General features: G+C 42.7%; 1 protein-coding gene across 9 annotated transcripts in view; it reads left to right on the forward strand.

Moving 5' to 3' along the window:
* The window catches only part of pyd (zonula occludens-like protein polychaetoid), a 662,689-nt gene that overhangs the window by 45 nt on the left and 638,475 nt on the right, over positions 1-24,169 (forward strand). For all 9 annotated transcript variants that reach the window (XR_011393435.1, XM_070096083.1, XM_070096079.1 and 6 more), the window contains exon 1: positions 1-818. This exon is cut by the window's left edge. Coding sequence is in view for 8 of the 9 variants with exons in the window: in XM_070096083.1 (XP_069952184.1) it covers positions 132-818 (687 nt within the window). In the remaining variant the exon portion in view is untranslated. The remainder of the gene's footprint in view (positions 819-24,169) is intronic.

The following is a 24,169-nucleotide window of genomic DNA, read 5'->3' on the forward strand; positions in this document are numbered from 1 at the left end:
GAGGGACATATTGCTGGTATTGAACTACACGAGCGGTGTGAACATGAACTAATGATGGGGTCAGTGTAGTGTGGGTGTGCCGACACGTGCCGTGCCCCCCACCCCCACCCCTCCCCCTACCCTCCAGCCCCATGCAAGAGCGGCCTTCCCCCTCCCAGTTCATCTTGTCCCTCAGCAGGATGAACTGCAAGGGCCTCTCCTCCCGTGGAACTGCAGGAGGTGGCACTGAGGGCGACCCACCCACGGCCACCCTCCCGTCCTATGCTAGGGCTGAGCCCTACCCGGCTGCCCACAGCAGCTCGCCCTCACCCAGGGTGATAGAGGAAGGGCACTACTTTTCCCTGGGTGGCGTACCCAGTCCGCGGACCGGAGGTCTGCCAAGCTTCACCAGCGGTGTCGATGACATGTTCCTCAACGGGCAGCTGATGAGCAGCGCGCGGCCCATGCAGCTTCCGTCATTGGCCCACGTGGGGGCGTTGGGATCGCAGCAGCAGGAGTATGAGGGCGTGGAGGCCGCCTCGCTCTACAGTTACGGGACGCTGGGGGGGCGGGGGGACGCCACCGCCAGAAGCAGGTCATTAGAGGACGTCCTGGGTCGACACTCCGAGGCTGGTTCCAGGTCCCCCAAACTACTGGAGGTTATCATGCCGCCCTCACCAAGGTTCTCCGCGGCAGATATTGAAGCAGAAGACGACGAGGACGATGATATAAAGGCGGTGAGGAGCGAAGACGACGGTAACGACGCGGGGGACGAAGACACCAGTTTCGAGGAAGAACTCTGCTTTCCCGACGACTACGTATACGGCTTCTACGACGAGGTTAGTGTCTCCACTCTTGTAGGTACAAGCCACCAGCTTCATTGTAGATATATATTACTTTAACCCGATGTAAGCGGGCGTCTGTACGTTGGTCTTTCTCCGGAAACTATTAAAGGCCTTCCCTTTAGGTATATACCCCCTCTGTAGACAGACTCTTCATAACTGTTGACGGTCCCAAGTGAGGCGTATGTATGGTGCAGCAGACGGTGGGCGCCACGCGGTATAATATAGAGTGTAACCAGGCAACAGGTAAGTCCTCCTTCCCTTTGTGTGTGTGTGTGTGTGTGTGTGTGTGTGTGTGTACTCACCTAGTTGTACTCACCTAGTTGAGGTTGCGGGGGTCGAGTCCGAGCTCCTGGCCCCGCCTCTTCACTGATCGCTACTAGGTCACTCTCCCCGAGCCGTGAGCTTTATCATACCTCTGCTTAAAGCTATGTATGGATCCTGCCTCCACTACATCGCTTCCCAAACTATTCCACTTACTGACTACTCTGTGGCTGAAGAAATACTTCCTAACATCCCTGTGATTCATCTGTGTCTTTAGCTTCCAACTGTGTCCCCTTGTTACTGTGTCCAATCTCTGGAACATCCTGTCTTTGTCCACCTTGTCAATTCCCCTCAGTATTTTGTATGTCGTTATCATGTGTGTGTGTGTGTGTGTGTGTGTGTGTGTGTGTGTGTGTAAACATCATGTACACCACCACACACTCACTATCTTCCTCGCAGGTAAACAGTCTCTGCTCTTAACTGTTTTACCACCTAGTAAACCGGTTGGACCAGCTACTAATGTAAGCATCGCCGTAGGCGAGTGGATATAATTTTGAGTGTGATTTTTATATGCACTGTCTTCTATTTATTGTTCATTTATTTTCAGCCGCACATTTATTTTATTTGTCATGTTTTAAGTAGTTCACTGTTCGCATATCCTCTTTCGTTTCTTTGTTCCTTTTGTCAGTACATTCATTCCTGTTTCTCATTTGTTTACCATCATCTGTTCTATTTTCAGTATTGTCCTGTGCAGTCCTTATTCTTTTCCAACATTCACATTTCCTGGTGTCAGGCAGTGGGGTTAGTATCAGTTCTATTAAAGCTAACCTGACTTGTCTAAATCTCTCTCAGTCGTCTCAAGTGGTTCTTCGAATGTCTCAAATGCTCAGGCAACATTGTGTACTTGATGCCTGAGTCCCCAGAGGAAATAGGGCGTCAGAAATATGTCAAGAAGACTACACTATGAGGAAGATGTTCGTTCATCCCAGTTGTGTCTGGAGTTTTGGTTTTTGCTTTTCTATATGGCCAGCTGGTGACGGTTTATATTAGAATGTCAACAAGCAATACTATATACACATGTGGTTTCTGAACACCAGTATGGAGGATTTTTTGTAGAGCGAAATTTGGACATAAAGGGATTTTTCTTCCGTAGACTTTTATTCTGCTGTGCAAAGAAGATCTTGAATATCAGTACTTCACTTGTGCTACCCACACCGGAGAGGAAGGTAGTTCCACAGTGAAAGAGACTGCTCCTGGACCAGCCTCCTACTGCTTTGATCCATGTTATTGATTTCTGGTCTACTGGACCTTATCATGCCTACTCTTGAAGCTCTGTTCTGAGTTTCCCTCATTCAGCTTTTCAATCACAATGAGACTAAAAAAATACTTCCTAAAGATTTTTATGTACTCGCCTATATGTGGTTACAGTGGGTGTGACGTGTGTGTACACATCGAATTGTGCTCACCGAATTATGTTTGGCGACACCTACAGGATTTGAACCACCTGGAGTCTATCGTACTTACTCTTCAAACTGTGAATGAAAAGAGCCTTTCCACCAACTCGTCTACCTCATTCCATTATTAAATACCATGAGATTAAGGACATATTATTATGTACCTATGACTCATCTTTGTCTTCACCTTCCATCTGTCTCTCCTTCAAGGTCCTCTCCTCTCTTGTCTCTGCATTATGATTCTTCTTGGAATTTTATAAGTCATGGTCGTATACTGGCTTTTTGTGCTTCCTATGTTCTTGCGCTACCGTCTATAAAATAGATGTATATGGGGTACACAGTAAACTAGCCGCTTCGGCGGAAAAATCTAAAATCTTATCCTCCCTACTCATCTTGTTTCTATAATAGTTTTTCCGTGCATCGCATTCATCTGGGCTCCTGGATGAGTTGTTACCTCTGAAAATGTTCTAGTTTTTGCACATGTTTTATCAGGAGTGAATTTCATACTGAGGCTGGGTATTCCATGAAGATCCTTCACATACGTCGTGTCCAACTTAGTCTTTGTACATAGATACTATTTTAAGATTATACGCTCCTCGCAATTGTGATCCCAGGGTCCTCTTCTTTCTCTGTTATGGTCAGTTTATCTCCCCGTAGGCTGCACCCAATTTCCGGTCTTCCTTCTCCTTGTTGCCCGATCCTCATTACCTTGCATTTATTTGTGTTGAATTTTAGGAGTCATATCTAACCAACTTTAGCCTGTGAAGATCACCTTAGAGTAAATTTCCCTTTTCCGCTGTTTTTTTTTTTTTTTTTTTTTTTTTTTTTTTTTTTGTATTTCTCATTAACTTCGCATCGTTAGCAAACAGATTCATATGATTCAGTCCCCTCAGTCAGATCGTTCACCTATACAAGAAACAATAGGAGCCCCTGTACCTTGTGGCACTCCACTTCTTAACCTTGCCCATTCTCTATGACACTTCATATGCCCCGTCTCTTAGGTACTCGTTGATTCACTACAGCTTATTTTCCGTTATATCTCCCTGTTTATCCAGCTTCTGGAGAAACCTCTGGCGGGGTACTGTACCTAAACGCGTCTCTGCAGTCAAATATAGTTCATCGACCCCAGCCATTCTTGTTTTATCTTTGCAACAAGGTCATGGAAATCAAGAGGTTTGTTATGCATGATTTGCTTTCAGTGAACCCATACTGGTTTTCTATGATGAATCCTTCCCTCTCTTAGTGTTCTACTAACTTTCTCCTTACAATCTTCTCCAGAATTTTTCTAATATACATGTCAGTGAAACTCCTGTAGTTCAGATCACCCAGTCTGTGTTTTTTTTTTTTTTTCCAAACGTCTGGCAGCTTCCCTTCCTGTTTTGATATGAGACAGCTCAGTATTTCTACTCCTTCCTTCAGTACTCATGATGACATTTTGCGAGGTCCCAGGGCTTTTGTTTTATCTAATTCGTTTAGCAGTTTCTCCACTTCTTTCTTAACAGCTTGAATGATTTCTAAGTCCTGCACTTAGGTTTTACCTTCGTTGTGCACTGGTAATTTTTTCCCTGCTCTTCTGTAAAAACTGAGTCCCTTAGTCATTTTCCTTCTTAGGTAACAGTGGAGTTTCGGTTTCATTTTAGCCTTTGATGTGCTGTCGTATTCAAATTGGCTCTCCTCCCTACGCATTTTCATGATCGTTTTTGGCTCTTCTCTCTTCTCTGCTGTTTCCTGAGCTCCAAATCTTTTTTTCTTGTCATTTTACATCTCGCCTTTGCTTCTCTACATTCCTGGATGATTTAGACTTAGATGTTGCCGACGAAGCTGTCAGTTTATTGTACACCCCATATCTATCATGTGGACGGTAGTACAGGAACATATGGATACACGAAAGGGTTAGCAGTACATCCGGATATATATATTTACAAATTGTCTTTTATGTTACAAGCAAATATAAGATATTTGCTTAATATATCTGGCATCTTATTTTCATTAATAAGAGACCTTGACATATCACATAGGTTATTGTGCTGTCTATTTCTATATTCCTCAGTAAGTGGATAGTCAAGTACACTGTGTTCTGAAGAGTAACCATAAGGCTGACCCTGTTTTTTTTTTTTTTTTTTTTTTTTTTTTTTTTTTTTTTGTTTTTTTTTTTTTTTTTTTTTTTTGGTTATCTGTGTGTGTACCAAACTGCCAGAAGCACTTGTAAATAATCCTAAGCCTAGCCAATACAACAACCAGTCTGTTTACATTACAAGTTGCTCTGTAAATGTTTATATACATTCATGTTATTGTAGCGAATTTCAGAGCTGCTCAGGGTTCTAAGTGTATTTATATGACAATTGAGATTCTTTATTTACTTCTGTCTTAATATTCTAATGTTTTAAACAGATATACTGAAGTTATATTCTACATGTTCCTTCAGAGTGCTCTGTTAATTTATCAGCCTTATCATGTAGGGGTAATTTAAGGTGTGATGGAATCCATAAGAACTGTCCAGTAATTTCCTTCTCTGATTTATTAAAATCTATCCTGAATACCACAACTAAAGAAATGTAAAGATCAGCTAAATATAGCAAGAATAACGTACATAGCTTATATTAAATCTTTAATTCCTGTTTGAATTATTGGCTTTCGCTGCTTTTCTTATAATTTTTCTTTGTATTTGATATGAATTAATTTGTTGTTTCCCTGCACTTTTTGTCTATTATATTATATTATATTAGATATTTTCCTTGTCGTCTTTCCAGTTCTCCGTGTACTTCCTTCAAGAAGTTTCTCATTCCTTCATAATCTACCATTCTGTGGTCTGGTTTCCGTGTTGCTTCTCCCTCTATTCCTCCCTCCTGTCTCACTTCCACTAGGTAATTCTTAATACTCCGTGGTCGCTACCTCTTAGTACTAATTCGTGCACTATTTTTTTATATGTTAGGTTTGGTAAGGTTTGTCAGGAAACAGGACAAGTGCTTCCTGATGCGGGTCTTGGTCGTATGATGACCCGTAGTTGGAACTTTTCGTCATCTGAACGAGGCTTTCAGCTGGCTTGCCAGTCCACCCCTTTAAAAATTATGGTTGTGTTTTCTTAATGTGGAGACGAGGTCGAGTCTCACTGGTTTGTCTTCCTCTCTCATTTTCGCCACTTTCTTCAAATGCTGTCTCATGATCTTCTTATCGCTGCTTCCATGAATTTTACTCTGTTTCCAGTCCTTCAGTTAATTTCTTTGTGGTTAAAATTTCATAGATTAAGAGATTTGTTTATGTTCTTTCTTTGCTGCTTTATATATATATTGCTTGTCGGTTTGCTGTACTCGTCATGCTCTTCCCTTGGTCGCCTGTTTACTAGAGGATTGTATACTGCAACCTCTCTCTTACAATCCTTCCAGTCGTTACTGCCACCATTGTATAGTCTTTGAAATGTCCTGCATCCAGGTTTGATAATTTCTCTAAGCTTAATTGGTTTCTTATCAGGAGTGTCGTCCCACCTTTCTCTGTCTTCCAGTACGACTTGAAAACCGTCGCGGAAAATCGCATATGTATTACTAGTGAGTTTTTCCTTCGCTACTGCAATGATGTCTGACCTATCTCCCCCCTCCTACTGCAATGATGTCTGACCCATCTCCCCCCTCCTACTGCAGTGATGTCTGACCTATCTCCCCCCCTTCTGCAATGATGTCTGACCTATCTCCCCCCTACTGCAATGTCTGATCTGTCTCCCCCCTCCTACTGCGATGATGTCTGACCTATCTCTCCTCCCTCCTCTCTCAGCTTGCCGTTTGCCAGATTCATTACTCCTAGCCTCGTGAGCTAGGAGTGAATTCAAACTATAAATGGAGTCGAGATCATTCCACTTTCCTACTACGCTGAGACTGAAGAAATACTGACATCTCTGTAGCTCGTCTGTATCTTTAACTTTTGGCTGTGCCCCGAGTACCTGTTTCCCATCTTTCAAATATCCTATCCCTCTGTACCCTAGTCTTGAGGCATTCCTCTGAACGTTTTTTCATTTTCTTAACATGCCTCGTCAGGCGTGGATTCCATAATGGTGCTGCATACTCCAATATGGGCTTGACATATGTTGTGTATACAGCCCGGAATGAATGTTGAGATTCTTGAAGGCCACACTTAGATTTTTCAGGCGAGCAGTGGTTGCAGAAGTTATTCGGGTACTGTGAGCCGCGAGCCACTATCCTCACCCGAAGGTCTTTTTCTTTGAGTGAGGTCTACCTGGAGGACATTCCGGGGATCAACGCCCCCGTGGCCCGGTCCATGCCCAGGCCTCCTGGTGGATCAGGGCCAGATCAACAAGGCTGTTACTGCTGGTCACACCCAGTCCAACGTACGAACTACAGCCCGGCTGGCTGGCACTGACTTGACGTATCTGTCCAGCTCTCTCTTGAAGACACAACCAGGGGTCTATTGATAATTCCCCTTATGGCTGGTGGGATGCTGTTGAACAGTCTTAGGCCCGGGACACGTATTGTGTTTTCTCTTAGTGTACTAATGACGCCCCTACTTTTCACTGGGGTTATGTTGCATCGCTTGCCAACTCTTTTGATTTCGTAGGGAGTGATTTCTGTGTGCAGATTAGGAACCAGTTCCTCCAGAATCTTCCACATGTAGATTATGATATATCTCGCCTGCGCTTCAGTAAGTGCAAGTCAAGAGCTTCCAAGCGATCCCAGTAGTTAAGGTGTTTGATGGAACTTATACGTGCAGTAAAGGTTCTCTGTACATTCTCTAGATCTACAATTTCACCTGCCTTGAATGGGGATGTTAATGTACAGCAGTACTCCAGCCTAGAGAGAGCGATTTAACAAGGATCATCATTGGCTTGGCATCTCTTTTCTTGAATGTTCTCATTATCAATCCCATCAGTTTCCTTGCAGATGTGATAGTGGCATTGTTGTAGTCCTCGAAGGTGAGATCTTCGGACATTACCACACCCAGGTCCTTCCATTGTGTGATTAGAGTTTGTAGTATACTCGGTCCTATCTGTTGTTTCCTCCAGCTTTCCATAACGGAGTAGTTGGAATTTAACTTCATTGAAAATCATATTGTTCTCCGTTGCCCATTGGAAAACTTGGTTTATATCTTCTTGAAGCTTTGCCGTGCCCTCAATGGATGACACTCTCATACAAATCGTAGTATCGTCTGCAAAGGATGATACAGTGCTGTGGTTTACATCTCTGTCTATGTCTGATATGAGAATGAGGAACAGGATAGGGGCGAGTACTGTGCCTTGTGGAACAGAGCTCTTCACTATGGCAGCTTCCGATATAACTCTGTTTACCACTGTTCTTTGTGTTCGATTGGTTAGAAAGTTGAAGATCCATCTGCCTACTTTGCCAGTTATCCCTTTAGCACGCATTTTGCATGTTATTACAACATGATAGCACTTGTCAAAGGCTTTTGCAAAATCTATGTATACTACATCTCCATTCTGTTTGTTTTCCAGTGCATCTAAGACCATATCATAGTGGTCCAATAGTTGCGAGAGGCAGGAGCGACCTGCTCTGAACCCATGTTGCCCTGGATTGTGCAATTTTTGGGAGTCGAAGTGGTTTGCTATCCTACTCTTTCAAATATTTTTATGATGTGGGACGTTAAAGCTATTGGTCTGTAGTTATTAGCTATTGCTTTGCTGCCACCTTTATGGAGTGGGGCTATATCCGTTGTTTTTAGTGACTGTGGAATCTCACCTGTGTCTATGCTCCTTCTCCATATCATACTTAGGGCCCGTGAGAGGGGTTTCTTGCAGTTCTTAATGAACAGAGAGTTCCATGAGTCTGGGCCTGGGGCTGAATGCATGGGCATGTCGTCGATGGCTTTCTCAAAGTCTAGTGGAGTTAGAGGTCTTCTCGTACTTTCCCCAAATTGCAAGACCTAGTAATATAAGTGGCTGCTGGGGTTAATTCCAGCAGCCACTTATATTACCAGTCTTGCAATTTGTCCAGATCCATTTGCAGCCTTTCTTCGTTTTCAACTGTGTGTATTCTCATAAATTTTAAATCAATAACAAACTGGGATACATCCGACTCATTCACATGTGTTTGTGTGTGTGTGTACTCACTTGTTTGTGGTTGCAGGGGTTGATTCAGAGTTCCTGGCCTCGTCTCTTGGCAGGTCGCTACTTGGTCCACTCCCTTCTCCATGAACTTTATATCTCTTCTTAAATGTGTGTGTGTGTGTGTGTGTGTGTGTGTGTGTGTGTGTGTGTGTGTGCGCGCGCTCGTGTGGGTTTTCAAGGAAGCCCTTGAAAGGTAATTTTTCATTAGTTCTTGGCGCTAAAAGGTCAGAAAGGGACAAAGTGGGAAGGGGGTTAAGAGGTGTTTTGACAGGCTTGACATATCTCTAATCTTGGAAGGGGACTGATTTGTGTTGACATTATGTGTACGGTCTTTATATAGGCGTGGGTATGTAATGGTTGTTGGAGGTGGGAACACAAGGAGCACAGGTGTGTAGAGAGAAGGGGAAAAATTTAAAAATTTTTGAAATGCTTTGAAAGTTTTGACTTGAATTTCTGTACGTGACCACAGCAGAAAAGCGGATGGTAGGCTGGTACTGTGAGTGTCTTAGGTTGGAAGTGTCGTAAGGTGTAGCGGTCGTGACAGTTGTACCAGTCGTTCGTCGGAATGGTTGTCATTACTGATGGGGCGTTAGTGCCCTCATGAGCTTGGCTTGAGTGCTCCCAGGTGCCCAGAGATGTAGCTAACCGGGCCACTGGGTCCCTGGTGGAGCTAACAACTGGGGAAGGCAGACCACAAGGGTCCTGGGGGTGCTAACCACTGGAGAAGGTAGGCCACAGGGGACCCTGGAGGAGCTAACCACTAGGGAAGTGAAGCCATTGGGTCCCTGGTGGAGCTGACCGCTGGGGAAGGGAAGCTTGAGGTCCCTGGTTGAGCTAATCACTAGGAAAGGGAAGTCTTGGGGTCCCTGGTAGAGTTAACCACTGGGGAAGGGAAGCCATGGGGTCCCTGGTGGAGCTGACCATTGGGGAAGGGAAGCTTGGGGTCCCTGGTGGAGCTAGCCACTGATGAGGGCAGACCACGGAGTCCGTGGTTGAGCTAACCACTGGGGAAGGAAGACCACAGAGGTCCCTGGTGGAGCTAATCACTAGGAAAGGGAAGTCTTGGGGTCCCCGGGGAAGGGAATCCACGGTGTCACTGGTGGAGTTAACCACTGGGTAAAGGAGGCCACGGAGTCACTGGTGGAGTTAACCACTGGGGAAGGCAGGCCACGGGGTCCTTTGGGGTCACGGGGACTCCAGTTGGCCACAGTGTACTGAGTTAGGGCGGAGACGTGAGGCACTAAGACACGTAACCTGCACCGGCCATAAACCATGTCCTTGGCCCTAGAATCACTAGGGTTTTGCTGGAGTCAAGTACATTGTATAATACGTGTGTGTGTCGTTGATTGTGGCCCTGAGGGACGACACAAGAGGTTTAGTGTTCTTCCCTTACCCTACATCACCCTCTCAGGGCCCTGATGAGGAGCTACTGGACTGCTTTGTTTATTGTCAATTATTTGTTAAGATCGATGCTCCTCTTCCCTTCTCCATCCCTACATCATCTACTAGCTCCCACAGCTTGGCTGATCAAGCATCTTCTAAAGAAATTTGTTCGATTCCTTTTCGATACTCCAATTTCCAGTATCTGTTTTGATCCTCCAATATTTCTTTTGCCACCTTGACAGAGTTTGGAAAGTCATGAACTTCATGTGTCGACACAGTGTTCACTTATTGCTCCCCTGCTCTTTAAAGAGTTTAGTGACCCAGGATTGGGAAACCTGTGGTTTCTAGGGCATTAAGTGCGGCCTTCTGAATGAATTATTTTTCTTGAAGTTATTATATAATTAATTTTTTACAAAGTAACCAACATTTTGTGGTATAAAAATTTCTTGAATGCGGCCATATTAGGCTAAAACTAACTTTAATGCGGCCTTCCAACATAAAAAGGTTCCCCACTCCTGGTTAGTCTATACTTCCCATAATTCTCAGTCCATCAAATTGAGGAGAGTGGAGGACATAACAGACACGAAGAACATCACCACTGGTTGGCATCTCTGTTTTAATAGTTCTCGTAATTCATCCTATCACCTGTCATTGCCTAAATGTGTTTTTTTTGTTCTCTCTTAACATATGTCCTGTGACATTAATATTTCTGGACCTTTTATCTGTGCTTACCGTTCTATGACTAGCACTTAATTTGATCTATTGACTAGCACTTAATTTGATCTATTGACTAGCACTTAATACGATCTGTATCATTTATAAATTATTATTCTTTGTTCTTCCATATTGAGGCAGTTACAGTATATCACCGTTGAGCATCATGTTATTTTCAACTGCCTCAATTTGGTGATTTTGGTGATTACAGATAGTATTTTTTTTTATTTTCTAAAGAAATAACTTTCCTGATATTTCTTTTTATCGTCCGCTGTTGTCTGCGTCAACTGTTTCAAAACAATAGTAAAGATGTAATGATGTGTCTTGTGAAATTTAAAATTTTTACTGTTCTCATACTGATTTTTTATTTTGTTTATCACTCTTTATGGCCTGTCTGTTAGACAGTTAATCATTTCCCTTACTTTATGGTTTATTTTTTACCTATTTTATGAGCCATTAACCATCCAGCGACCATCCATGAAGATACCACTGTTCACTCATATGAACGTCAAGCGGGAGCCTCTTCATTGAATTCTTTCCACTGGAGGCCTGGTCACAGACCGGGCCGCGGGGGCGTTGACCCCCGGAACTCTCTCCAGGTAAACTGATAGAATTTTTTGTTCTTTTCAATACCCTGAACATATAAGACAGAAGGTAAGTCTTACAAACTTGTACATATATTCCTTATACGCATATTTTTACTTTCCAGCTTTTTCGTTGTTCTCATCTCCACAATATTTTCTTTCTACTTTAGGAGACAGTCTGGGACTGGGTCGAGGGAGCAGTGATCCCAGGAATCGTTATGAGATACGAGAGAGAATCACGTCATAGAGAATGAAGGAGAAAATGTAGGAATCTCCTGAAGAATAATGTTTATAAACAAAAAAATTATAACAGATATATGCCAAGGCTGTAAATAAAAACTAATTAAAATTTTAATGGAAATGTATAAAAGTAAAATCGAGAGAGAGAGAAAGGGTTGCATAATAAAGATATTCTCTTAAAAAGGCAAAAATTAAGCAATTGTTACAGGTCGAGGAGCATGACTCACATCTTGTGTGTTGTGGGATATATGAGAAGAGTGTAATTAAAAGTGAACGAGTGAGAAGCTGCCATTTTAGTTGATAACTGGGAGGTGTGTAGCTGCCACCACCATCAGCTGATAACTGGGAGGTGTGTAGCTGCCACCACCATCAGCTGATAACTGGGAGGTGTGTAGCTGCCACCACCATCAGCTGATAACTGGGAGGTGTGTAGCTGCCACCACCATCAGCTGATAACTGGGAGGTGTGTAGCTGCCACCACCATCAGCTGATAACTGGGAGGTGTGTAGCTGCCACCACCATCAGCTGATAACTGGGAGGTGTGTAGCTGCCACCACCATCAGCTGATAACTGGGAGGTATGTGGCTGCCACCACCATCAGCTGATAACTGGGAGGTGTGTAACTGCCACCACCATCGGCTGATAACTGGGAGGTGTGTGGCTGCCCCCACCATCAGCTGATAACTGGGAGGTACATATGTGGCCGCCACCACCACCACTTGATGCTGTATAAAATAGCATAAGACCCGCGGCGTCGGACAGAGTGTCTGCTGTAATGGATAGCCGTCAGGGCCACTGTGTGCTGCTCAAGATGTCCCTGATAGGTGGGTGTTGACACGGTCTCCATATGTAGGTTTAAACAAGATATAGGGGTGATGGTGAATGTGGTCATATTGGATGGTTGGGAGTTCGTGTGTGTGGACATGGCTGGTGGCTGATTGTGGGTATGGTAGAAGAGTGTGAACATGTACCAGAGAAACATGGATATGGCTTACGAACACAAGATATACGAGACCGATTTTCGGGACTACCTGAGGAGGGGCGCTCTAACGAATTTCGGACGTGACTGGAAACTGTTGATGCAGCTTTCAACAGGACGTGTCTAACTGGAGACAGGTAGGCGTGGCTGGTTTACGGTCTACTTACCTGGACGGCGTTCCAAGGGTCAACGCCCCCGCGGCCAGGTCCATGATCAGGCCTCCTGCCTGTATTAAGTGGAAATGTACACTTTCTGCAGATTTTCTGAAGACCAAAAGGATTCACTAGAAAAATGCAGAATGCGTCATTGAGAATCTGATAGAGACAAGGAGCAAAAAGGTCATAAATGAAATTGTATGAAATCTAAATACTTTTTTCATATACCAAATGCTGGGTAAAAGCCACATGTAGTAGCGGACCGTTACTTCAAGAAGGCGGTACATACAATGACAACAAATAAATTTAAGAAATACTGAAGTTACAGTACTACTTTGTGTTCAGTGAGCCAATAATCAGTTAAAAGATTGATGACCCAAATAAGTTTTTTCTGGAACGAGACTCAAAACGCTGCTGACATTTCCACAATTTCTGAGATAACCCTAACTCCACATGACTTCAAAGTAGCCATTGATTGCAAGCTCATGCCCTCTGCCACATGCTGAATGCATATGTATTAAGAGTTTTAAGAAACCACTATTTTCTGACTTAAATATTTTACGAAGAAGGTGTCTGGACACGGGAGTCATTCTTCAGTCATTATAAACTGTCAGTATAACTCCACTCAGGAAGGAACTGCAGAAAACTGTAGGTTTGATAGCGCTAATGTCGCGCATTATCAAGATCTTTGAAAGTGATCACAACACAGGAGAGCATGAGTCTGGAGTGTCACTCCTCACACTTGGTGCACCATTGTGCACACACACACGCACACGGTTACTAAAAAACAGGCAAACAAGCAGAAAAGCTTGGAAGAACTATGTTTGGGTAGGAGAAAAGCTGATAGGTAGTTGTAAACGATACCGATGAAAATGCTAAAGCTCAGATTCAAATGTAAACCCGTGTGGGTCATTCAGCGCAATGACTGGTGGAGGCTCGATCCTCCGTCTACTATTTTCTGACAGACGCGTTTCTGTTGCAACCAGCTAAGCTAGATAGAATCATTAAAAAAACAAAACTGCTTCACAGTTACATAAGGATACCGAGTATAGAGTATTATTGTTACATTTATGAAGGAGCGTTAAACCCGCAAGGGTCAAATAGCGTCTGGGGAAATAAAAGGCATTCAGATTCGATCGAAGGATCGATAGTCCTTCACCGGCATCAAGGAACCTGCTAGGAGGGAACAGTGAACCTACGTAGAGGTGTAGGTGTTAAGAGGCGCCTGAGTTTCCCTGTCTCCTATAATCTACCTTGTTCATAATTACTATCGCGATTGCTCTGTCTGCTTTCGTAAGGTGAAGTCCAGGATCTCTCCTTAATTTATGGTATAACTTAACAAATCTTTGAGGACAGTTGTGTTGTAGAGGTCTGAGCAAAGTTATACCATGAATTAAGGAAAGATCTTAGACTTCACCTTACGAAAGCAGACAGAGCAAACGCGATAGTAATTATGGACAAGGTAGATTATAATGAAAAATAACATATTAGAAGAGAAAGGAAGTGACGTGCCCCTTAAGTGTGCAGAAGGAGGAAGACAACAGTGAGATATTGATGCTTGGGTGACGTTGAAGGAGAGGTTGCTTCCTTCACCTGCTGTAGGGAGGGTGGGACGGTCATAGAAATAAAGAAAATGGGGAGGGGAACGTGGATAGACTGAGAATAAGAATGAATTACTGAGTGTGTGTGATAACGACATGAACTGTTTATCATAGACATGTACACAAGTGTAGCATCAACCATTTTTCAGGTATGCTCTTATCTCCGGCGTTTATGGGGTCCATTGGTACTTTGTATGTAATTTTTAAGTCTTGCTACTAGCACTAACAGTATCGGATATATATTCGTGCAACAACACTCTGGTGAATGGTTGTTGCATGGTAACAACACTCGGCACAATAGTCGTTATATATTTTTTACCAAAGGGCAGTTAGAAGTCTCTCCTTTTCTGAACACTTTTACATCTCGTATTTTCTTGTGCTTTTATGTATTATTTTATGTTTCAACAGTTTTCATTTTTTATTTTATTTTAGTTCAGTGTTGTCATGAGTCTTGGTGAATGTCTTCAAAATCCAGGTAGGGTGACTTTTTTGACGACGTAATAGTAGGGAGGAGGTGGAAGGGGATGAAATTAACCCTCCTCCCCCCTTTATATACAAGATAAGAGCTGTTACCTGCATCAGCTAATTTGAAAGCCTTTTTATTGTCATGAGACATGTAAATAGGGAATAAGGTGAAGTTGGAGTCATCTGTGGACCAGCAATTTTATTTGATCATCTGACTTTATTTCTTCGATGTCATTATGTTGTACGAAAATGTTCCAGACTCGTTTCATTCTAGGAATGAATGATCTCAGATGAAGTGACGTCTTAAGAAGGGTACAGCCAGAGTGTAGTTGCTCTTTGCTGCCCGTCTTGTTGTGTAGCTCTCTTCTCGCTGACCATGAAGTTTAACCAAGTGTGGGACCTTCACAACATTGACCTTGTACATAACGGTAAGACAACCCACATCCCCCCGGTGTTGAAGACTTTGCTGAAATGTCAGATCCAGGTCAGGTCCAGACGAGGGATGAGTAATTGTGGTGTGTTCTCTATTCTGTCAAGAAGTTGTAGATGAGACAGAGGGCAGGCAGTCCAAGAAAGTGGAGCATACTTAAGGTGTGAGCCCACTTGTGCCTCGTACAGAGTCTTGCAACCTCTGCTATCGAGCAGATGAGAGGTACATCTTAAGTTTTGTAAGCTTCCTGGTCGCCTTATTTGCAAGATTTACTTCGTGGTTCTCTCTCTCTCTCTCTCTCTCTCTCTCTCTCTCTCTCTCTCTCTCTCTCTCTCTCTCTCTCTCTATTTATGCAAGAGTTTTACAGGGTTAAGTTAAAGTGTTTTTACCTTCATTTACAAGCTAAGAATTGTTACCTACCTCAGCTAATTTGAAAGTCTTTTTTATTGCTATAAGACATACAAAGAGGAAATACGGTGAAGTTGGAGCCATCAGTAGGCCAGCCATTTTGTTTGATCATCTAACTTTATTTCATCGGTGTCATTATGCTGTCCGAACGTGTTTCGAATCTCTCTCTCTCTCTCGCGCGCGCGCGTCCCGCGCTGACGTAGTATGCGGAGGAGGGGGTAGAGGGAGAGGGAGAGTTGTGTGTGTGTGTGTGTGTTAGGTGAAGCTTTGAAGAATCAAGGGTTCAAACAAGAGTGTCACTCCACGTCTTGTGTTCCTCTGTGTATTCCGTCGAGGATGCTCGTTATCTTCTTTGTTCGTAGACTGCCAGTGTTTGCTTCATTTAAATTGTGGAGATGATTAAAAAGCAGTTACTGTTTGAGAGAGAGAAGGTGAAAGTTGTGTAAGTTGGGCTAGGTTTGAGGCCCGCCCTCTCTGCTCTGCTCCTAAATGTTTACGTCTCCTGGTTTACACTTGTTTTGGGCGTACTAACCCCACGTATACAAGTCTGGATGTTTACGTGACTACACGCACAGAAACACGTTCACGCACTCCAACCATACGCGTACAAGTACACACAGACGTAAACGCGAACATAAGTTCTTGATGTACGCAGAAACTTGTAAACAGCAGCGTATTCAGTAGAGAGTTTCGTAGGTAATGAGGCACTCTATCCCTTGGACACAGTATTTAGTCTGGGCTGACAAACACGGAGATGAAAGGCAAGAGCTCGTAATGGGATACTTAGCATCATGAGGTTTCGCGGCAGCGGTGGCGGCTGGAAGGGGTGGGAAGGGCGACGCCAGAGGCAAGAGGGAATGAGTAGGGCGTCGTGGACATGAGGGAGGTGTACTGTCCACAGCACCTAAGTATGATGCACTGCTGGGGATACTCGTTAACCTCCGCAGATGCTAGGAAGGGGATTCATCCAATGAAGACCACGAACTTTTAACCCCCATCCCCCTCCATTCCTTATACAAATGCTTGAGAGCAGACTTGAAGTCATTGGAGAGGGAATCTAATGTGCCACCAAGTCTGCTCTTCAAGCACTTGAGAATCTGATTACAAAATAGACACCAGGGACATCATAATAGGTATTCAAAATTACCAGACAAGTGCTGAAGACAAAGGCTCTCGCATTTCATTTGTCTGGATACCTTCCCACGTAGGAATCACCTCCCATGAAGACCGATAACGAAACTAGGTCTGCTTCTAACAGGCCGATGAGGAGCTTGAAGTGGGCATCTCCCAATCCATTGAAGGATATCAGCTCTGGAAAACGAGAAAACAGATTCCCAGAGACCTACAATCATTAGTATCAAACATGATTTGTTCCGGTCAGATAATTATGTATGGGCAGCATAAAACGTCCACAAGATAGTGTGACACGGTGACTGCCAGAATAAGGTTAGACTATCGTCACCTCTAGCAGATAGAGGCAAACGCAAGCGATCCTCCATCCATGTTTTTTTATACCTTTACCATTATAAGTTGAATGTTCAACTGTATTGGGTACTTAGAACTGTGTGAATACTTTATCTCCTCTTTGGTACTCGAGGATATCCTCATTGTCTACTCTTAAATTTGTCAGTATTCATTAACAGCTTAGTGATATCCCAGACCTGGTCATGGACCAGGGTGCGGGGGCGTTGACCCCCGGAGCACCTTTCAGGTAGGTGTGTGTGTGTATGTATATGTAAGTATGTATGTATGTATGTATGTATGTATATATATGTATGTATGTATGTATGTATGTATGTATGTGTGTGTGTGTGTGTGTGTGTGTGTGTGTGTGTGTGTGTGTGTGTGTGTGTGTACTCACCTAGTTGAGGTTGCGGGGGTCGAGTCCGAGCTCCTGGCCCCGCCTCTTCACTGGTCGCTACTAGGTCACTCTCCCTGAACCATGAGCTTTACCATACCTCTTCTTAAAGCTATGTATGGATCTTGCCTCCACTACATCGCTTTCCAAACTATTCCACTTACTGACTACTCTGTGGCTGAAGAAATACTTCCTAACATCCCTGTGATTCATCTGTGTCTTCAACTTCCAACTGTGTCCCCTTGTTACTGTGTCCAATCTCTGGAACATCCTGTCTTTGTCCACCTTGTCAATTCCTCTCAGTATTTTGTATGTCGTTATCATGTCCCCCCCTATCTCTCCTATCCTCCAGTGTCGTCAGGTTGATTTCCCTTAACCTCTCCTCGTAGGACATACCTCTTAGCTCTGGAACTAGTCTTGTTGCAAACCTTTGCACTTTCTCTAGTTTCTTTACGTGCTTTGCTAGGTGTGGGTTCCAAACTGGTGCCGCATACTCCAATACGGGCCTAACGTACACGGTGTACAGGGTCCTGAACGATTCCTTATTAAGATGTCGGAATGCTGTTCTGAGGTTTGCTAGGCGCCCATATGCTGCAGCAGTTATTTGGTTGATGTGCGCTTCAGGAGATGTGCCTGGTGTTATACTCACCCCAAGATCTTTTTCCTTGAGTGATGTTTGTAGTCTCTGGCCCCCTAGACTGTACTCTGTCTGCGGTCTTCTTTGCCCTTCCCCAATCTTCATGACTTTGCACTTGGTGGGGTTGAACTCCAGGAGCCAATTGCTGGACCAGGTCTGCAGCCTGTCCAGATCCCTTTGTAGTTCTGCCTGGTCTTCGATCGAATGAATTCTTCTCATCAACTTCACGTCATCTGCAAACAGGGACACCTCAGAGTCTATTCCTTCCGTCATGTCGTTCACAAATGCTAGAGATATAAACAATTTCTCTTTCTTCCACTCTGGGATGATGGAAATATCTCCATGAAAATTCCATTTCTCTTGTGTATGGGATAGGATATCCTGAGAGATGGTTCTTCCCAAATGATATTAACTTCAGCTATGCCGGAAGGAAGCCTGTGAAGCTGCTGTAGCTGATAAACCCTTGCTGGAATCTTTGACGATATCCTCATTGCCCCATTGAAGTCTTGCAACTCAGACTTGTGTATTTCAACACCTTGCATGATCTCCGTCCTGCGTGTTGGCATATGGCAGGGAAACATAGCTTGCTTTAGTTTACACGGCATAATTATATAGAATAAAGTAGCAGAACACGGCTGATGCAGCCAGTTTTGTAACGTGATGACCTGACGTGACGATTATCATGACGACTAATGAAGGGCGGTATAATTAGTAGTCACGCTGGATGTGTTAGCGTCTACTGTAATATTTACTTTTAATGTTATGGCATCACTACGTCCCTCCAAGTTGTGTACAGCCTCATCATATTTCTTTTGGTCCTCTTCCAAAGATGATAAGTTTTGCTTTTTTTGTTGTTGTTGTTGTATCATTTCTCAGTGCACCACGTAAGGTGGATATTTCTTGGTGCTAGAGAAATGTAAGGTGGATATTGCGAAGAGGTTTTGATTCTAGAGCCCTTTTTTTCTGATGAAACATTATTATCCCTTGCTTCTCACATTCTCCAGGTGCTGCATGACCCTTACTGGCTTAACGCTTCCCCGTAAATTTCTTAAATAAATCTCGACTAACACCCAGGTACTTACTTACTGCTAGGTAAACAGGTACAGCAAGTGTAAGGGAACATGCCCAAGATTTCTACCCTCGTCGGGGATGAAACCATGGAGATAGTGTGTGAGGCGAGAGCCTGCCAACCATGTACCTCCTTTGAGGGGTTCTTCACGTGTAGATGTGTGGAGGTGGGGTGACCACTAACGTGGGAATGTTAACAAGGAAAAGAACGACAAATAAATGTGCCTTTGATATACCATTAAGAGGCACGTAAGCTCCCCCGTCTTCTAATAACATGTTCATTTTTCCAATATAACCTACTTTGTCCATAATTACTATGATATTTGCTTTATTTCGTAATGTGAAGTCCAGGATCTTTCTTTAATTCATAGTATATCTTAACAAATCTTTGATGACAATTGTGTTGCAGAGGTCTGAGCTTTGCTCAACACAGTTGTCCTTCACCTTTCGAAACAGACAAAGCAGTGCGATAGTAATTATGGACAGGATAGATTATATTGGAAAAATGAACATGTTATTAGAAGACGGGGGAGCTTACTTGCCCCTTAATGAGTTTGTTTCGGTTCGGTGCTGCTGGGTCAACCCAGGATGTTTGGACGAAATTCAAGTTGAAGGAGGTTGAAAACGTAATGGAGAGAGAGAGAGAGACAGACAGAAGGGTCAACAGGTAACCAGGAAACCTTTAAAGTTTTGGAGGGGAATGTAAAAGTCCTGCTGAGATCCTACGGGAATCCTGTGGTTAGAGTAAGGCTTATGAGGACACGGTGGGAGTGTTGAGTTACGTTATATTTATTAGGTGTTCCCTTTCTGCTGTCTGCTGCTGTCTGCTGCTGCTGCCTTCTGCTGCTGCCTTCTGCTGCTGCTGCCACCTCCTGCTGTTGCTGCCTGCTGCTGCTGCCTCCTACTGCTGCCGCCTCCTGCTGCTGCCTCCTGTTGCTGCTGCTGCCTCCTGCTGCTGCCGCCTCCTGCTGCTGCCTCCTGCTGCTGCTTGCTGCTACTGCTTGCTTCTGCTGCTGCTGCTGGCTGCTTCTGCTGGCTGCTTCTGCTGCTGCTTGCTGCTGCTGCTGCTTGCTACTGCTGCTTGCTGTTGCTGCTTCCTGCTTCTGCTGCTGCTGCTTGCTAATACTGCTGCTGCTGCTGCTGCTTGCTAATGTTGCTGCTACTGCTGCTACTGCTGCTACTGCTGCTGCTACTACTACTACTACTACTACAACTACTACTGCTACTACTACTGCTACTACTGCTACTACTACTACTACTGCTACTACTACTACTACTGCTACTACTACTACTACTACTACTACTACTACTACTACTACTACTGCTGCTGCTACTACTACTACTACTACTACTATTACTACTATTACTACTACTGCTACTACTGCTGCTACAGCTACTACTACTACTACTACTGCTACTACTGCTACTACTACTGCTACTACTACTACTGCTACTACTACTACTACTACTACTACTGCTACTACTACTGCTACTACTACTACTACTACTACTACTACTTCTTCTTTCCCAGTCCCTCATGGCTACTTGTTGCCCTCTGTCTACCTGTTGACTTCTGTCTGCTTACCTTGCTCACAACCTGCCTACTTTATGCCCACAACCTGCTTATTTAATATCTACAACCTATTCTGGTTTGAAGGCGAGCGCCAGGGTTTAATTCCACTTGTATAACACGGCTGTACATTTTTGAGGCAAGATTTTGCACCCAAATTAAAATATGGTAATTCTGAGATCAGAGAGTTGGCCCCTCTTGAACTCTGCATCTCTTGCCTGCCTGCCTGCCTGCCTGCCTGCTTGCCTTTTCTTGTCTACCTACCTTGTGCTATCTGCCTGCCTATGGGCTGCTTGCCTCCTACACATAACTGAACTATTGTGTATACATTATACATTGAGTGTGTGGTGCGTTGTACAAGTGCTGTATTCATATTTTAGTTCCAATCCGAGTGTGACATTCCGTTGTCCATGTACCGGTTTGCTTGGTCCTTTCGGTCACCCGTCTCATCCCTTGTTTCCCCTTAATCCATGATATGTTGATCGATAGTACAATTCTGTATTTAACAGGTTATTGGGAGAGATGATGGTGTTGACTGAATTGATCAGAAAAATAGGTTACAGGTTTGGAGAAACATTGTGGCAAATTAGTATAAGGAAAATTCTAATTAAGAATTTAGAGGATGAATTCAATGGGAGACTTGTATTAGTCTTTCAGCCTTCTGGAATAATTAGATATCCCCCAAGGAAACCTTTAAGAGACGGGTTTCTTCATCTCCTAATATCACCTTTATTTTTCTCTTATAATCTACCTTGCACATGTGTCTTAATTTCATCTACCTTGTCCATAATTACTATCGCATTTGCTTTGTCTGTTACGAAAGCAGACAAAGCAAATGCGATAGTAATTATGGACAAGGTAGATTATAAGGGAAAATAACATATTAGAAAACGAGGGAACTGAGGCACCCCTTAAGAATGCCAGAATTTTTAAAAATTTCCTCTGACACGAGGCCTCATCAGATCAACTTCAAATCTTAAATAGTTGTGTACAGTAACTAAGACCAGATTCTAGGGGAACTGAAGCGCCCCTTAACATCTGCCGATTTGGTGTGTAAAATTATGTGGAATTTTGATTCCCGTTAAATCACGTTAAATACATTTGAATCGCCTTTTAACGGCTTCAACATTTAATGGTTGACGAATCTTAGGTTTGTATTCAGGCAAATTCGCATACCTCACCCTTCATATATTTTTGATGAGTTTCTAGAGTCTCGTCTGGTGCTACATGTAAAAAGAAAAACTTTCGTTTTTCTTTTTAGGTCACCCTGTAATGTACTAAATTTTTTATATATACAAAACTTGGAATCGTTGATTTTCTTGCGATAATTAGAGAATTCTTACTCTGATCGGCTTCAAATTTGGAGCCGTAGTTTGTGTTACAGAGAGCAAAGTCCAAGTTCTTGTTGAACTACAAATATCCCAATTTCCCATTTCTTTTTTCAGTTAATACTGATGTTGTTTTCCGTTCGATAATTAAAGATTTCCTCGTCTTATCGGCTTCAAAATATTAACGATAATGCATATATTCCATAAGAAGGAAAACACTGTAAATTTAGACAATTTAGATGCAAATTTTAAATTTTGATGAAATTGTTCCAAAAGTTTTAGTCGGATTCCGAGCAATCACTGGGGAATTATTTTTCTGATAGGCTTGAAACTTTTGGTTAATGGGCTTTATTAAAGTAAACCTTGGCTTTCATTTTGAGTTATATGAATTTTAAATTGCCAGTTTTACCATAATTGATTTTCATTTAATAACCGGATAATGCCTCTTTGGGTTGGCTTCAAACTCTTAGGCATCAGTGTATTTTATTGGGAAGTATTTGTGTATAGAATTTGAGCTTTGTACTTTCTAATATACCAATTTTACATATTTTTTCTCAAATTGTGCTCTCTTAAAAACAGACCAAATATTTTTTCTTAGAGGATTGTAGAAATGTTAAATAGATCAGAAATAGATAAAAAAAACTTCTTAGAAATATTAAAAACTCATTTTGTTTTAACATTTTTATTTATCACGAGTTTAATGAAGCCTTAAAAACTTTGTGGTAGAGTCGACACACAAAAACTACAGTGTTCTCGGCTTCCAAGCACTTGCTTCAAGGCTTCCGTTATGTCTTCAGAACGCCTTATCCATCTGGCTTAAAATTTTCAACTTTGGTCAACTATTACTAGGTGATGATTACTGGAACAATTGACAGGTGCAAGTTACTTCTGCTCAAGTTTATATAGACCATACCTGAAATTGATTTCCATGAGATAACTTTAGGAAACCTCTTCTGATTGGCTTCAAAATTTCAACTGGCGTATCCTACTTAGAAGAAGGTTGGTATTATTAACGAATTGTGTTGGTGCCATTTTGCGACATAGTCATCATATAAATGGATTATGGTTCCTGAACGGAAATACCTTCATGCGGGCGAGGGGCTCTTCATCTAAGGAACTGGACTTATAATTCTCTTGCTTAGATCGATCGGAATATCTCCCACACCACAGGTGCTATATGACCCCCCGTGGTTTGGCGCTTTTCCCAGGTTAAAATAAAACAATTGTGAACGTTTAATGGCTGATGCAGCGTATGAAATGGATGAAACTTTCTATGCAGTAACTGGAGAATGCATCTTCTGATCGGTTTTAAACTTTAAGTGTTGATGTGTTTCTTCAAAAGTAACAATCTCTTGATGCTAGGTTATGTAAGATTTTTTGTGCCAATTATTTTTAATTAAATTGGTTTCTATGAAATGCCTGGATAATCTCTCCTCTGATCAGAAATAAATCATAACGTTTGACTTTATTGGGTTATCTTAGGATTAATTTACATAATGTACAATTATGTACCTGTAATATCTGTTATAGGCACATGTTTGTTGTATACTGAAAGCTCAAATAAAACTTATATAAACGCTGGTGAATCTTACTTAGAGAAAAGTTTGTATTGATTTTGGTCTGTGTAGCTCCCAGTTTCTTTTTTCTTGGAAGTGATTGAAAATTTACTACTGCTTTCATTAGTTTTAACCTTTCTATGTTGATGATAATGTAACATATGAGCGTCTTCAGGTTTAATGTGTTGGTGTATTTTAGTATAATGATCTCTGAGATTGAATGTTCTTCAGTTTAGCTTCAAATATGGTGTTTCTTAGTGAAAAGTTTGAAATATATTTGGGCTATATATATGAAGTATACCTGGAGGACGTTCCAGGGGTCAACGCCCCCGCGGCCGAATCCATGACCAGGCCGCTATATTAGTTTCCATATGACTTGTGAAGGAATCTTCTGATTCGCTTCAAATCTTCAGTGCTGATGTTGAACTGGATTGCAGATTTTGCGAACTCTGCATTATTCCAGTCTCATGCACTGAGGTACAGGGGAATGGAGTTATGCAGTACGATAATAGCTGACTCAGATCACGTAGCTACCGAAATATATCTAGTTGTTTTGGGGTATTGGACCTCTTGTGTAATTAACCTGA

This window comes from Cherax quadricarinatus, chromosome 52 (genome assembly GCF_038502225.1).
Source record: "Cherax quadricarinatus isolate ZL_2023a chromosome 52, ASM3850222v1, whole genome shotgun sequence".
Lineage (NCBI taxonomy): Eukaryota > Metazoa > Arthropoda > Malacostraca > Decapoda > Parastacidae > Cherax > Cherax quadricarinatus.